This window comes from Jatropha curcas, chromosome 3, assembly GCF_041381405.1.
Source record: "Jatropha curcas cultivar XTBG-Jc1 chromosome 3, XTBG_Jcur_1.0, whole genome shotgun sequence".
NCBI classification, from domain to species: Eukaryota; Viridiplantae; Streptophyta; class Magnoliopsida; order Malpighiales; family Euphorbiaceae; genus Jatropha; species Jatropha curcas.
The window spans coordinates 22,976,528-22,994,175 of record NC_143153.1 but is presented as its reverse complement, the minus strand read 5'-3'; the positions used below and the strand labels follow the sequence as shown (position 1 = coordinate 22,994,175).

The 17,648-nt window shown below is 28.1% G+C and overlaps 1 protein-coding gene across 1 annotated transcript; it reads right to left on the bottom strand.

Moving 5' to 3' along the window:
• Positions 1 to 6,520: 6,520 nt before the first annotated feature.
• Positions 6,521 to 13,594, bottom strand: LOC149497734 (uncharacterized; the record flags this gene model as incomplete). The annotated part of the gene is made up of 2 exons (XM_089719273.1): positions 6,521 to 6,603; positions 12,124 to 13,594. Coding segments are annotated over 2 exons (1,554 nt in total), but the record flags the coding sequence as incomplete, so codon positions are not given.
• Between the last annotated feature and the right edge of the window lie 4,054 nt (positions 13,595 to 17,648).

Genomic DNA, 17,648 nt, shown 5'->3' with positions numbered 1-17,648 from the left:
TTACGTTAATGAAGTTTGCAGTTTCACCTTCCAAAAAAAAGTATATCGTCAGGTAATTAACACCTTTCTAATTAAAATGAGACTGAACCGAACAATTTCTTATTTTGAATTAGATTATACTTTCTAAAAAAATTTAGATTTAAATAGAAAATTAAAATAACCAAATCAAAATTAAACTACTTTTATTTTTCAATCAATAAAATTAAACTCTTTAATGACATTTCTATCAATCTAATTTTCCCTCATTCGTACTTTTATATATACCATTTTTTATAACGTGTATTGCACGTTGACTGTACTCATTATTCGAACTCATTCAATTTCATTGCTCACTTTTACTTATTATTTATACTCGTTTTTGTTTTTTAATATTAAATATTGATTATAATTTTCGTCTTATATTTTTATAATGTTAAAATCAAATTATGTATAAGATTAATGTGAATATAATGGTTAATTAATAAAATAGTAAGTATATATATACATATACGTCAATTCAATTTATATTGTCATTTATCTAAAATTCATTCTAATTATATATGTACCATCATACAATATCACCTAATAAATACGTTTGAATATATATAGACATATAAATATAACAATAATATATTATATATATTTGTAAAATTAAAATTTTCAATTATTTGTCATCCCACACATATATATTTCATTTTATTTAGAAATAAATTTTAAAAAATTAAAATTTTAAAATTTTAAAAGGCTTAATTATGTATATTCTACTGAAAATTTATTTTTAAAATATATATCCAATCAAATTATACAAATATAAAGAAAAAAGATTATAAAAATATACTTGTTTTTCTTTTTTTATCTCTCTCCTAAATAAAATATTTTAAATTATAATAAAAACGTAATCAAATATTTAAAAAATAAAATATACAAATTTTCAAATGTCTTATTATCATATATATTTATTAAAAAATAAAATTAAAACCAAAAAATAAAATATAATTCTCTAATTGGTTATAAATAAAGTCATTTTAAAAAATTTAAATTTCATTAAGAACGCTATCAAAAATCTCATTATTTCTCTGCTCCAATTTATCCCAGTATAAACAGTAGATCATATATATTTTTGTGAAAGAAATTTTTTAAAACACAAAAAATACAAACCCTTGGTAGGAAATGAAGAAAAACAAGTGACAATAAAAAAAATGTAATATAAGGCTTTTTGTTATGGGACCAAATGTGGATAACACCTTAATTAAGAAGAACCTCCTCTACTTGTTTCCTTATCATCTTTGATAAGGACTCAACATAGAGTAATTGTCATCATTCAGTCTTTGCTTTTGGATTTTCCTGGTCCCCAACCTTGAATCCTATTTTGTCCCCAACTTTTAAAACTTTGACAATGATTTTGAGTTAATGTGGGGTCACTTCCAATATTCTACTATTAGTCCAAATGTCTCAAGTAAATTCAAATTGACCCTTTGACCCTTTCATATAAGCAACAAAAATCAGATTACACTATCAAATATTGCCCGACTGTTCTATATTATATATTTTCGACCTAAACTGGATATGTAAAGCTGCAGCGGAGAGAATTTAAATTCGAAAACTCTTATATGAAATGTAAAAAGACCAATTAGATTATATCTGATTAATTCTTTTTGTAAGTTTTTAATTCATAACGAAATTAGACCCTACATATTAAGAGATTAAAAATAAAAATATATATCATTTTAAATTTAAATGATGACTTTCATAATAACCTCTCATGTCACTTATGTTGCTTATTAATTCATTTTAAGGATATTGAAGCATACTCATTAAGTTTTCTTCCACTTAGTTTCTTTATACTACGAATCATGATTTTTCACGGCTTATCCGATCACTATCGTTTTCAACCTAATATTTATTATTTCAATAACAGTTCTTAAGTCTCGACCTAACGTTGTCTTACAATTCTGACATCACACCAAGTAAGTAGACATCACTAACTCAATTTCTTTCACCCAACTCTGCGTCAACTAAATAATTTATTCGTTTCCATATGAAAGTTCAGTTTATACCTTAATTATGAAATAATAGCAAGGTCCTACTCCACATTTATAATACATAAGCTAATTGTTTAATTTTCCATCCAAGTTTTAAAATATAGTATCAATTTATCTATCTCATCTTTTTTTTTTTTTTTTTTTTTAAGTCTAGCAAGGTATTTATAACTACCTTAACTTTGTCCATTTAATCTGATCATCTCTAGTTTCTCAAGTTAGTACCAGGTCTAGCCCTGATTTAGTTCAGATCTTTCCTCCTTTCCCTGGCATGTCAAAATTTTTATCAATCACCTCACGGTTCGTTTCACTTAATTTTTCTCAATTAATATCAACTAATAATTATAAATTCCACTAATTTAATAACTATTCTCAGACTTTCCCTTTTAAGTTTAATTGCTTAATATACAACTCATGGATTGTTTACATCTAATACTGGTACCATTTTAAGATAGCCCCCTAATCAAATCAAGTCAAAGCATCGTCTCACAGAGGAATCAACTTCGAATATTCTCTTTATCGACAACCATCCTGTCAGGATTTAACTTTATTAATTTTTTATACTTATCGAAAAGCCTAGAGAAATTAAATGCCACACGTTTAAATTGTATTTTATTAATATATCCTTTACTCCAGAACATCCCCTAGAGTTGACTGTTTCTCTTATGATCTAGCAACTACCCAAAAGTTTGAATTTAAATGTCACGTCTCTCTAGTTCTAATTTGTCACAAGTCATTATAGTCTAAAAGGCATAGTACTAAAAATTTCAGTTCTTTTTAAGTTTTATCGATTTCGATTTCTTATTCTTAAGAAAATTTCTATCTCAATAGATTTAGTTATACTAATTCTCATAATATAAATTTTTATCAAATGGGTCAACTAAGGATTTATGAGCAATTTAAGAGTCTTCATTTACTAATATTTCTACCATACATTGTTTCACCGATATAAATTGTTCGATTAATCGTTTATTCAAACATTCGACTACTGAGTTAACGACTACAATCTAGGTTGACCATTCTATAGGTAACTGGCTATTTAAAACTTTCAAAATAATTTTCTCTTTCCACTTTAAAAAAGACATCGGCACGTCACTCACACAAAACCTTGAAATTATTTTAATAGAAATTTGCATTTACTTTTATTTCATTTTAAAACCAATCTCAATCATGGTATAAAAATATTTTCATGAAGTTTGAAAATCAATACTCATTGTATTTTCTAAAACCGTTTGGTATTTAACAAAACAAATGAATTGTCTATCTCCACGAGGACAATCCTCAAATCATCTAATTCTAATCTACTGTTACATATTTCATCCCTAAATGATCTTCTTAAACCAAGAACATCCTAATCTCCATCAGTACTGTTACTTTCGCTACTACTAGTTTATTAAGTAAATTGGTCCAAATTTTTAAATTTTTCCAAAAGTTATTTTTATTTTATGATTATTTTGATTTATTATTTATATTTATATTTATATTATTATTATTATTATATCTTTATTTATTTAGTTATTTATTTTATCATCAATTTTTTTATATACTCTGGTTAATTCATTCCCTATTTATGATTTAATGTTATTCATCATCTTTTACATTACGCATCCTACATGTGCTAGGATCTTAATTATATAACGTCTAATACATTTATTACAAACTGGACTTTTACATTATAAATTTTTTTGCTTATACCAACTATCCCTTACATACACACTAGTTCCATAAGTCTATTATCGATTCAACCTAATTGCTCATTTTCTTATATTAGATTCATAATTATTTCATGGCTTGTAATTACTAGATCATCAGGCGCTCACAACAGGAGGCCACCTTGTGAGCTGCGATCAAATCTAGATTATCCGGTGCGCAACAACAAGAAGCCAACCTGTGGTTTCAGTATAAATAGTATTATCAGGTGCACATGGGGGCGCCGATCTTCCATTTACACGGCTAACAGTAATCAATATCAGGATCCATATAACAATAATAGTATATAACGGTAACGGTAATCAGAGTCAGGATCCATATAACAGTAACAGTCTCACAAACCCATGGTGACCCACTTCATCCCAATTCCACACAAACAAGGCACAGTAACATCACATCACAGGTAATCAAGCAATTTTTAATATCAACAAATAGTGCAGCACAGTATAGCAATTCAACATATTAATGCATGGTAGCATTTAGCCGTGAATGCATGAATGCAGGCGGATGATACGAATTATCTAACACTACTCACTGTTCATTATTGTCCTTTAAAAGACTATCTTTATTACTGTCGCTCTCAGCTTTTGCTTTGCTGTTCTGGAACTTCACAAGCATCTAGACGGAAAATTTAAGTAAGAATTATAATTCAAGAAATTAAATCCTTATTCGCTAAATAATTAAAGTCAGTATTTAATTTATTAAACTATATAAATTCGGTACTCTTATTTATTGGTTTATTTGTTTATCTCTTTCATATCAGTGTCGTTAGTAATTTAATGTTCCATAATAACGATAATATTAATAATATTAGCAACATTAGTCAATAGTATTAGTTATATTAAAAATTTTAGTTATTCCCATTTAATATTTTAACTAGTCCAGTTCTTTAATAATTCTCTTTTTTTTTTTTCAAAATTCCAACATTACTCATTTCTACGTATCGGACTTTCCTAATAATCACACATTACAATATAATTGACTTATACTACCAATGTACTTTAATTGTTATTTTCCTTTTATAATTTAATTAACCATAATTAACAATATCTACATATTAATTTGATTGATAATTTGAAATTTAAGCATTTTGATTTTCTGTGAAAGTCTATTATCCATTAACTACCTAGAAGTCCGATTCTATATATGATGTTCACATATTTCAATTATTTGTATTTAAATTCATAAAACTCCAATTTCTACTAATTCAATTAACCTTATATTCAATTAATTAATTAATTAATTTGAGTTTTGAACTTTATATCGAAATCGAGCAACTAGGCCTTATAATGTACCGATCGAAAATCATATTTTATTTTCGTGATCCACGCGAAGAGGATCATTGCCGCCGTCTCCGCCGTGCACGGTGGCTGAAAAATCGTACTTGCTCGAAACTGAGCACTCTTTACACCATTTGACTCATTTTTCTGCCAAGAGTCCGATTCTGGCATCAGTTGAGCGAGATCAATCCCCTAGCTCGCCGGATCGGGCCCGACAGTTGCTTGGTGTCACCGTTAATGTTCAAGCTTTGTTGTCGGAATTACAGTTTAGCATTTCAAGGAAGAGATAAGAAAATCTCTTAAATTTAAAATTTAAAATTTAATATAATTATTATAAAACTCTTAAATATTAAATATTAAATTTAATATAATTATTGTTAAAGATAATACAAGTGGATTGACCCGCGCAATGCCACGATAGATTATCTTAAATTTAAAAAGAAATTAATTAAAAAAATAATTTAATTTATTAATAGTTAAAAAATTAAAGTTGCGATGAATAACGTTTGTCCCTAAAATGGAATTTAGAACTCGCATGATGGATGTTCTTAGCTTGGTTAGCAGTTTTCCTGTATTTCAGTGTTGTCGTCTTCGACAGGAGGCAAATTATGTGGCCTATGAGTTAGCTCAACTTTCTATTTCTTGTGTTTTAGATAGAGCTATTTGGTTAAAGTTTGGATAGGAAATGTTAAAGATACGTTAAAGATAGAAAATTGTTATTAGAGGAAATATTTGTTATTTTACAGATTTGAGAGTAAACATTTGTTACAAAACAATATATTAATACGTTAATTGAATAATTCATAATTATTAAACTTTATCATTTTTTAAAAATTAAAAATTAATAATAATTAATTAAAGCCATTAATACATTAAATAACCAAACCAAAAAACATTAATTCAAAATAAATCTAAACCAAACCAATACATTAATACATCAAATAATCAAATTAAACCAAATCAAAAATACTAACTCAAAATAAATATAAACCAAACCAATACATTAATACATTGAATAATCAAACTAAACCGAATCAAAAACACTAATTCAAAATAAATCCAAACAAACTAATACATTAATATATTAAATAATCAAATTAAACCATGCCAAGTGGAAGCCTAATTAGAGGAATATGTCACATGTCAAATTAAAATACCAAGTAGATATATCACTCGTCAGCTTTCTAGGGAAAAAATATTTGCTTTATATATATTTCATGTGTGTTATATGAATTTTGATTATCAATATGTTCCAGGAACTCAAATTCCTATATTGGTAAAAAGACACAAAATAAAATGGTGGGGATCTTTCAAAAATACCACCACTGAAATAAAGATCAGTCAATGGATTCGGACTAAAGTAGCTAGCTCCTCCATGCCAACATTAACCTATGCTAGTACATTAGCTATTCCGGATAACCCTACATTTGGAATCCAGAAAGCACAGTGTCAAGCCAGGTTAGCTGCGGCTAAAACCCTAGAAGAATATAAACTGATCTGTCAAGAAATGTTTCAACAACTTTCAACCAGCTCAGAACTTCCAGTAAATCCATCTTCCAGTAAAACTAGAGGCGCATCATCTGGTAAATCTTCCTCTAAGACAAGTCATAAAGACAAGAATAAATTCATTTCATCATCATCTTCCGCAGTATCTATATCTTCCTTTGAAGACAGTGATGAAAACAATATTCTGCAGACCATAAAAATTAAAAGTAAAGCAGATAAAAAAGCAAAAGCAAGAAAAGAAAAAATAAAGCAAAAAGAAAAAAGAAAAGAAAAATTAAAAAGAAAAGAAAAGAAAAAGAAGGACACATCATCGTCCTCATCTTGTTCTGATTCCATATAAAACAGGCAGAAGGAACCTTATTCCTTTACCCATTAATTTTCAGCAGTAAAAATCAAAATTCGGTGGCAGACCAAGCACTGTTCATCCACAGTAAAAGTCAAGCACTGTTCATCCACAGTAAAGGTCAAGCACTGTTCATCCACAGTAAGGTTAAGCACTATTCATCTATAGTAAAGGTCAAGATTCGGTGGCAGACCAACCACTATTCATCAACAGTAAAAGACCAACAGTAAAGATTCTTAATTTTGTTATAAATAGGGAGCCTCTCCCCTTGTGAAGATATAGGCTAGATAAGCTAGAAATCCCTCTCTTTACTAGAAATCCCTCTCTCCCTCTTATTCTCAGTTCTCTGTAAGCGTTCAAAGTTGGCGAAAGTCTAAATATAAAACCTTTGTAAGTATAAAATATTGTGTATTTAAATAAAATTGCTTAAATTTGTTTCTGTTAAGTCCGTGTTGACGGCACCTTTCTCTTTTCCCTCCACACTCTGACTTAATTCTGGGGATCCCAGATTAAGGTTGCAGGAACCCTAAACTTTTGCTGTGTTGGTATTATTTAATGGTATTATTTAATGATCCTGTGTGTTGTATTTGTTGTTATTATTTAATGGTATTATTTAATGATCCTGTGTGTTGTATTTGTTGGTATCAGAGCCATTTGATAGTTATTTAACCTTCTAGCAACTATAATATAAAGTATCCATTTGAAAATATCATAAATAGTTTTGGGTATGCCAACTGAACCCGTGGATAGCCAAGTGTTGGGCGTAGAAAGGGTATAACAGGCAGTGACCGCAACTTGTTTGATATCATAAAATGGATCCTTTATTGTGTAGATCAGCTAGTAGTGTTAAATCGGATGATTCTGAATCTTCAGAAATAAAGAGAGTAATTAATAGAAATGAATTAATTTTACAAGATTTTAGCAAAGCAATTGATGAATGGAAAATACCTAAAGTTGATAAAGAACAAATCTATAAAGTTTCTAAATTTAATTTATGGAAAACTGACTATGTAATAAAAACAGAAGAAAGGTAGGTGTTCCTAAAATGACCATATAATTTATTTGGGGAGAAATTAAAAATACTGTTTTTATTTCTAGATCCTGATTTATAATTAGTGCTTCTGCCTTGCCTACTATATCTAATTTGGTTTTATTTGCTGTGCTTAATTTTTCTGTAGTGTTTAACCAATATCTTTTAGGTACTAAATCTGATTTTATACAATTTAAGTCTGCTCCTGTATCAAATAATGCTATTGCATCTATAATAAATTCATTTGCTATTTTAATATTTATTTTTACTAAATATTTTCTTGAAGTAATTTCTTGTAATAAAAATAGAAAATTATGATTTACTTCTTCTTCTTCTACTAATTGGTTTATTTCGTCTTTTATGTCATTATCTGATTCTTCGGAAGAAGAACTAGATATGATTTGAGATTCTAATATTTTTATTTTCTTAGCATTTTGTTGAGATTGAACTTTTAATTCATTTACTTCGTGCTTTAGAGTTCTAATTTCTTTTTGTAGGTCTTTAGTAGAGATTTCCATTTCTACTTTTTTATTTTTATTTAATATATTAGTCAAATCATAAGTATTAGTCTGTAGTTTAGGAGTTATTTCTTTTAATTCTTTTTCTTCTTCAAAACTTTTTATTAATTTTTTAAGAAGTTGTGTTTTAGTTTCATGATCAGTTATATTATTTACCACTTCCAAAAGTGTACTTTGATTTTTAGTAAGCATATTTATGGTTTGCTCTGAAGAACTGGTTGTGGTTCCTAGTTCATCAATTTGATTTTCACTTTCTAGTATCTCTGACTCTGATTCTGAAGTGTCTGAATCAAAGTTCATGAATTTTATTTAACACTTCTTCTTCTAGATTTAATGCATTTAATTTTTTATTGAATCGACAGAATTTCGATGTATGCCCTTTCTTACCACAATTATAACAAGTTAAATCTTTATAGGAAGTTTTATTCGAAGATTTGTATGGTTGCTTTCTTTTATACTTCTTATGAGGTTTTGACTTTTCTTTTTGATAATATTTATCTTGGCTTGTGTGAATACTCAAATTTTGAGGCTCCAAAAGCCAGTTTTCCCGGACTGTAAACAGTCTGGCCTGCTACAGTGCCTTGCCAATTAATTTGACTTTGCTAAAAGCCAATTTTTCCGGACTGCAAACAGTCCGGCCAGACCGAAGGCCATTTTGGAAACTCACCGAAAGTATGCCAATATGGTACTTGAAACGTCCGGAAAATTACGAGGATCGCAGAAATGGTCCCGGAATAATTTTTGGAGGTCCGGAACTCCCGGAAAAGCCCCTGGAGCGAGATAGGGGGGACCACCGCACACGGCGGCAGCAGCCGCCCTGGACGGCGGCAGCGGCCGCCCTGGGCAGTCGCCGCGCCTCCTGGGCGGCAGCTGCCGCCCAGCCCGGAGGCACCTGCCGCCCTGGGTCCAATTTTGGCCTATAAATAAGCCATTTTTAGCCTATTTTGACACCCTTGTCTGTGTTGACGGACGATCTTCCTCCCTCCCACGCTCCTTGCGACTTCTTTACCGTTTTTTGCATTTTAATTCAATTTTTATTATATTTTGTTGTGATATTTGGACACTAAAATCAAATAAATTAAAATTAATTAATATTTCCCAAGCGAGGAGCTTAAATCTGGAATTAAGAAGCGGTCGTCGATTAAATCAGGTATGTAAACGAAACTCTGCCTATTTAATTTTAGCGCTTCATGCATATTTCTCTTCTACCCCTAACAATTCTATAATCGCATAAATGCATTCACGTCATTGAATAGGCAAATAAACTGCCTCAAATAAAAATGATTAAGCTTAAATGCCCGGTTAATTAATAATTGTGGTATTAAAGTTTAAATCCGACAATATCGACAAAAATGTCTAGTTAATCAATAACTATGGTGTAATTGTCTTTATTTCGAACACTTCGCCTAAAGGTCCAATTAATCGAATAATTGTGGCTAACGGCCTCAATCGCGTTTTGGCAACAAATTGCCTACAGTTTAATCAATCTCATTTTGGCAACAAATTGCCTAAATCAACACATTTTGGCTAAAAGCCTTTAAATCAATCATCTTGGCGACAATCGCCTAATCAACATTTTGGCAAACTAATTGCCTAAATCAATCAATCTTTTGGCCAAAGGCCGTAAATCAATCTTTCGGCAATAATAAGCCCGAACCTCGAATTTTGGCGACAATCGTCCAATCACATCGATTTCGGCTCGAAGCCTTAAAATCAATCAATTTCGGCTCAAAGCCTTAAAATCAACAACTTTCGGCGATAAAATTGCCTAAATAAACCATTTTGGCTAAGAGCCTTAAAATCAACGATTTTGGCGACAAATCGCCCGACAACCATTTTTGGCACAAATGCCTTAAAACCAACATTTTTGGTGACGAACGCCTAATCGAATCAATCGATCCTTTGGCAAAATGCCTAAACAAACATGCACAAAGCATACACACACTCATGCATTAAGCATGCACCTTCAAAGCCCTTCAAAGAAGGCCTATCGAACTACGTTGACTTTGATCTTCCATTCCAACGGAAGTACGTAGGCACGTTAGGGATTTAACCCCGAGCGGCAAGTCGAAATCACATGAACATTTTCATTGGTCCAATTACCTTGCAAAGCATTCATTCTTTTGGTTAGTTGATCAGCATGACATGGTCTCGGGATCCACCTCGGGTTCGTAGATTGTGCCTTAAACATTGGGATAATTAATCTAGCAACTAGGTTAATTAAAATTGGAGTCACATAGGGTTTTTTTCTAGTTTACCCTAAAATAATTAAACAAGGTGGCGACTCACACACTCACGTGCATTTCTGTCCTTAATCATATGCATTCATATGCCTATGACATTTGGGGTAGGGGTTCACATCTTGGTTTAGACTTGTAGTGCTTTTTATAATACTTGTTTTTATAGTGTTTTTTAGGTTTAGGTGGTTCAGAACACTGGCCTCTGCATCTCTGAGTTGATGTCATGCCATAATCAAATTGTTTACAAAAAGAACCTAATTCTTGTTTAGTTTTGTACAACTCATATTTTAAAGTTCTTTGAAGCTTTAAGTCTTGACAAATTTGTAATCCTTCTTTTTGAATTATACTGATTAACTGTCCATATGTCAATTTATTATAAGGGATTGGATTGCCAAATTGTTGTTTTATATAATTTCTAACTTTTTCGCCTAAGAAGAAAGGTAATCCGGCTAAGAATTTTTCTTTCCAAAAGGCTTGATTGGAATCTTCTCTTAATATTAATCGAGTAAGGAAAGTAGTTTTATAATATTGAAAGTCACTTAGTTTTTTACATTTTAAATTGCTTAGTAATTCTGCATTTTTATCTTTTAGGTGTGATGGATCTCCTATAAAATGTAATGAAATAGTGAGAATTAATGTTGACACAGCATCTTGAATAGTTTCACCATTTTCATCATATATTGGGTCTCCTTCACTGTTTACCTGGATGGAATTTAGTATTTCTAAATGCTCTTGGTCAGTTAGGTGATAATCCCACCAACCTTTTAATTGACCTGTAAATCCTGCTATAATGATTTCTGCTATAGCCCTATCTGATATAATTGACTGAGTTTTATAAGCATTGGCTGCCATAGTCATTTGTTGCAATATACTTAAGATATTATATTCAGATAATCCATCTATATTCCATTCATAAATTGTAGTAGCATTATATTTAAATTGAGATATGTGATTTGGTTTATCTATTATGCCTAAATCTGGTGCCCTATTTACTATTTCTCTATGTGATATAGGGTTAATATCAAATTGTTTAATATCTTCTGATTCAGGTTCACTGATTTCAGATTGAGAGTTTTCTTCTATTATATTTATATTTCTAGATGTTTGAGGGGTTTCAGGAGCTACTTGTTGTGTAGATTCTGAGTGTAATTCGAGTTTACTTAGTTGATCTTTTAATGTTCCCAAAAATTTATTTTTTAATTCCTTCTGACTAGATTGAGAAAGTTGATATGGTTTAAAAATATGAGATTTTATTTTTTCTTTACCCTTTATTTTATCATCTAAATCTGGTTTGTCTTCTAATAAGTGTTCTATTCTTTTTAATTGTGTATTTAGACAAATTAAACTTGCATTACTAAAATTATTTTGTTCTATTAGTTTTTTATCCGTATCATTTTCTCTAGCTATTTTATATGGGGCACAAACAATTTCATTTTCTTGATATTTTAATTTACTAATTGTTTTAGGTGTAAAATCACTTTGTATAGTTCTATCATTTACAATCCATTCAGGTCTCTTATCTCTAACTGTGATTGGATTTAAACTTTTAGTGGAGTCATCTTCTTTAGTTAGTGCAAACCAATCAAAGAATTTGATTTGAGTTTGAGTTTTTAATTTATAATTCAAGTATTCATATTTTAAATCCTCAAAGGTATGAATTTTTAGTATCTTGTTTAATTTCATTAAATTTTTGGTTTTTGTTATTTCTTTTATTAGTCCTTTTTCAATGTCTTCTTTACTAAGTACATTTAGTTCCCTATTTATTTCTTGTATATTTTCAGTTATGGCTGAAGCTGTTGGTGATTCAGGTGATGAATTTGCTAAATTTGATTGCTGATTTACATAGTTTTCTATTGGATTATAGACTGCTTGCGGAATTGAAGAGCTATAATCAACACCTTTCATTTTAAGAGATTGGTTTAAATTTGGGATATCAGAAGTAGAATATCTGGGTTTTACTAATGTTTGAATAATAGGTTTAGGTTCAGTATCTTTATATTTTGCATAAATGACTGAGGGTATATTAGAAGAGGGTTTTTCATTGTCATCTGTAACTACAGAAGATGATGGCCCTGTATATCTGGAACTCTGGCTTCTATTAAATTTTAGTGTTACTTTACCATCTTCATATTGCTCAATTTTCTGTAAATTTATATTTGGTTTTACCTTTTCTGGAATTGGAGGGGGTACTATTCCTTCTAAGATCCATTCTTCTGGTAATGTGATGTCTTTCCATTGAATGGTTTTAGGAATTACCGTATTAGTTTTAGTTAAGTCTGTTTGTAGGAATCTGGTTTCTCCTACTTTAGGTTGTAATTTATATTTAGTACCAAAAGCTGAATTCATTGCTTTATAATGAATTTTATATATCAATGCTATAGGAATTGATCCTTGTTTCATTTTATAATTATGAGTTTTAATTTCTAAAACCATACTTTCTAAAATGTTTAGATCATTTAATGAAATGGTCATATCTGGGTAAACTTCAAAGGATATGGGTCCTTCACTTAAACTGGTCTCAACTGATCCTAACAAAGAATCTTGAAAATTTAAAAATCTAGCATCTCTTACTACTGCTAAAATACTCGTGTTTAATCCTTCTCTAGTTAAAGGTTTTATACCTACTTGGATTAATCCTATATGAATATACTTATATTTTTTACTTTTATGTTGTTGTAAAGTTTTAGAAGAGAGAAGAGTAATTCTTTCAAATGGTTTACTTAATTGAAAATCTCGTTCTTCTGTTTTTATTACATAGTCAGTTTTCCATAAATTAAATTTAGAAACTTTATAGATTTGTTCTTTATCAACTTTAGGTATTTCCCATTCATCAATTGCTTTACTAAAATCTTGTAAAATTAATTCATTTCTATTAATTACTCTCTTTATTTCTGAAGATTCAGAATCATCCGATTTAACACTACTAGCTGATTTACACAATAAAGGTTTTAGAAAGTATATTCATTTAATTTATGGAATAAGAAATCCCTATTTATAAGAGAGGAATTATGAATAAACATTAATTTCATTATACAATATTTAAATAAAATATCATCAGCTAAATGTTCCAGTGAATAGGGTTGCTCATCTTTTTAAAACTCATGTCAATTCTGTATCTGATATGAAGGAGTGGGTCTTATCTCTTCTTCTCTCATTGTTGATTCTTTGTTAGATGATTTACGTTAATGAAGTTTGCAGTTTTACCTTCCAAAAAAAAGTATATCGTCAGTTAATTAACACCTTTCCAATTAAAATGAGACTGAACCGAATAATTTCGTATTTTGAATTAAATTATACTTTCTAAAAAAATTTAGATTTAAATAGAAAATTAAAATAACCAAATCAAAATTAAACTTCTTTTATTTTTCAATCAATAAAATTAAACTCTTCCATGACATTTCTATCAATCTAATTTTCCCTCATTCGTACTTTTATATATACCATTTTTTATAACGTGTATTGCACATTGACTGTATTCATTATTCGAACTCGTTCAATTTCATTGCTCACTTTTACTTATTATTTATACTCTTTTTTGTTTTTTAATATTAAATATTGATTATAATTTTCGTCTTAAATTTTTATAATGTTAAAATAAAATTATGTATAAGATTAATGTGAATATAATGGTTAATTAATAAAATAGTAAGTGTATATATACATATACTTCAATTCAATTTATATTGTCATTTATCTAAAATTCATTATAATTATATATGTCAATATCACCTAATAAATACGTTTGAATATATATAGACATATAAATATAACAATAATATATTATATATATTTGTAAAATTAAAATTTTCAATTATTTGTCATCCCACACATATATAGTTCATTTTATTTAGAAATAAATTTTAAAAAATTAAAATTTTAAAATTTTAAAAGGCTTAATTATGTATATTCTACTGAAAATTTATTTTTAAAAATATATATCCAATCAAATTATACAAATATAAAGAAAAAAGATTATAAAAATATACTTGTTTTTCTTTTTTTATCTCTCTCCTAAATAAAATATTTTAAATTATAATAAAAACATAATCAAATATTTAAAAAATAAAATATACAAATTTTCAAATGCCTTATTATCATATATATTTATTAAAAAATAAAATTAAAACCAAAAAATAAAATATAATTCTCTAATTGGTTATAAATAAAATCATTTTAAAAAATTTAAATTTCATTAAAAACGCTATCAAAAATCTCATTATTTCTCTGCTCCAATTTATCCCAGTATAAACAGTAGATCATATATATTTTTGTGAAAGAAATTTTTTAAAACACAAAAAATACAAACCCTTGGTAGGAAATGAAGAAAAACAAGTGACAATAAAAAAAAATGTAATATAAGGCTTTTTGTTATGGGACCAAATGTGGATAACACCTTAATTAAGAAGAACCTCCTCTACTTATTTCCTTATCATCTTTGATAAGGACTCAACATAGAGTAATTGTCATCATTCAGTCTTTGCTTTTGGATTTTCCTGGTCCCCAACCTTGAATCCTATTTTGTCCCCAACTTTTAAAACTTTGACAATGATTTTGAGTTAATGTGGGGTCACTTTCAATATTCTACTATTAGTCCAAATGTCTCAAGTAAATTCAAATCGACCCTTTGACCCTTTCATATGAGCAACAAAAATCAGATTCCACTATCAAATATTGCCCGACTGTTTTATATTATATATTTCCGACCTAAACGGGATATGGAAAGATGCAGCGGAGAGAATTTAAATTCGAAAATTCTTATATGAAATGAAAAAGATTATTAGATTATATCTGATTAACTATTTTTGTAAATTTTTAATTCATAACAAAATTAGACTCTACATATTAAGAGATTAAAAATAAAAATATATATCATTTTAAATTTAAAAGGTAAAATTGTACATTTTAAAAAATTTTCTTTTTAAATGTCAAAAAAAAAAATTTTCTTTTACGTTATATAAGTTTTGAAAAATATAGGGCCACGATCCACCTAATCAAAGGGTAGTGTTTTTTTTTTTTTTTTGAACCGAATCAAATCAAAAGGTAGTTCCTTCCTTCCTACTTCCAGGAAGTGTATGATACAGAAATAATTCACTGGCCGCCTCTGAAAAAAAAAAAAAAAAAAAAAAAAGAAAAAAAAGGAATTTCGTTTAATTCGCCGTCCATATTTCATTTGGCTATGGACGCCTGATCTTTTTTTCTCTTTTGTCTATTTGCTTTTACTATCATATAGCATCATCCGCCCACGTGTAAAACCCACAAATATTAGCATATTCTGTTCGATAAGAATATATCACTGAAATAATATATATATATATATATATACATATATATAAGGGTTATGATTTACGTGCATTCACATGTTAGTATAATTAGTTACTTATTTATTTATTTTAAATTTGCAACTTAGAAAAATAGACAAAGTTAGATCCCAGCACTATTTGCTTTGTAATTTTCATTTATTGACTTGGCTATAATCTTTTTTTTTTTTTTATCTATCAGAATCAAATTTCATTAAATTATACAATTCCAGTTAAAAAAGAGATTTGTTTTTGAAATTCAAATTGATAATTTTTTAATATAATTTATTTCTTATTATATGTTGTGTTAAGAAAAAAGTTCTATTCTTAATAACAATTTTTTAATTTTTAATTTTCTTTTTCATTACTGAATTAATTTGTACTAATATCACTTTAATTTAGTAAGAAATTTATATCTCCCTTGCAATAAAAGATGACTTCTTGATGATTAAACATTTTTAATTTTCTTAATATTTTTTCTATTATATTATAAATCTGTTTGACTTAAAAGAAAATGTGTTTATAAAACTAGAAAAACCAAGAACTATATATTTCTATTTTTGGTCACTTTTTGGAGTTTCAAGAATTTGTGTGTTTGTGCATGTATTACTTTCTCTAATGTACTGGGCAAGTAATACTATCACTATAGCCAAAGTAATCACCATTCTCAATTCAGATCATCTACTCATTTCTTTCCTTTACCAAGCAGTAAAAAATAATTTATTATTATTTTTCATTATAGTTGTATCTAGATATTAATTTGGGGTTGAAGGTAGGAGGTTGGAAATTGAGTGATGACTTGATTTTTTTTTTTTTTTTGGACACTTATTAGGGTTTTAAGTATCTGCATTTATAAATTAAGGACTGAAGGATTAGGTCAAGGGATTGGGTTGAATTTTATTTTGAGACCACTTTATTATAAATAAAATATAATTAAGTAAATAAGAAATAACATTATAAATAGCTTGTACGAAAAAATTCATACAAATTAAGAAATAGTAGTTATTTTAATCTAAACAAAAACTTATGCTTTGATATATATATAAAATTTAAAGAGTACAAATATATAACGAGCATAATCAACGTGCAAGACATGTCATAAAAAAGACTAGTATATATAAAAGTACGAATGGGGGGACATTGGGTTCCTAAAACACCCTTACTAAGTTTATGGATCGACAAAAATATCATTAAGGACTTTAATTTTATTAGTTGAAAAATAAATGTAATTTAATTTTGATTGATTATGATATTAATTTCTTATTTGAATTTTAATTGGTTATGTTAATTTTTTATTTGAATTTAAATTATATTAGAAAGTTTAATTTAATTCTAATTAGGAACTAATTTTAATTATTTTTTATTGAAAAATTGTTATTTTCTTATTTATTAAAATATTGAATCGTGTTCATTGGATTAGTAGGGAAGACACATAAAGAAAGGTTGGCTCTGTTTTTTTTTTTTTTTTTGACAATTGATAAAAAAACTAGATTGTTGTAGGGCTAAGCACACTTGGATTAAAATTAATTGAATAGGATCAATGCAGCCGATTTGATTGTTATTTAAAAATTTTTATTATTTGATTTAATACAATAAATGGGATATTTACTATAAATCAATATATATTTTTATTTATAGAACGTTTATCTATTTAATATAATATTATTGGTTAATATTATTTGTGTAGTAAAATTTGAATATAATTA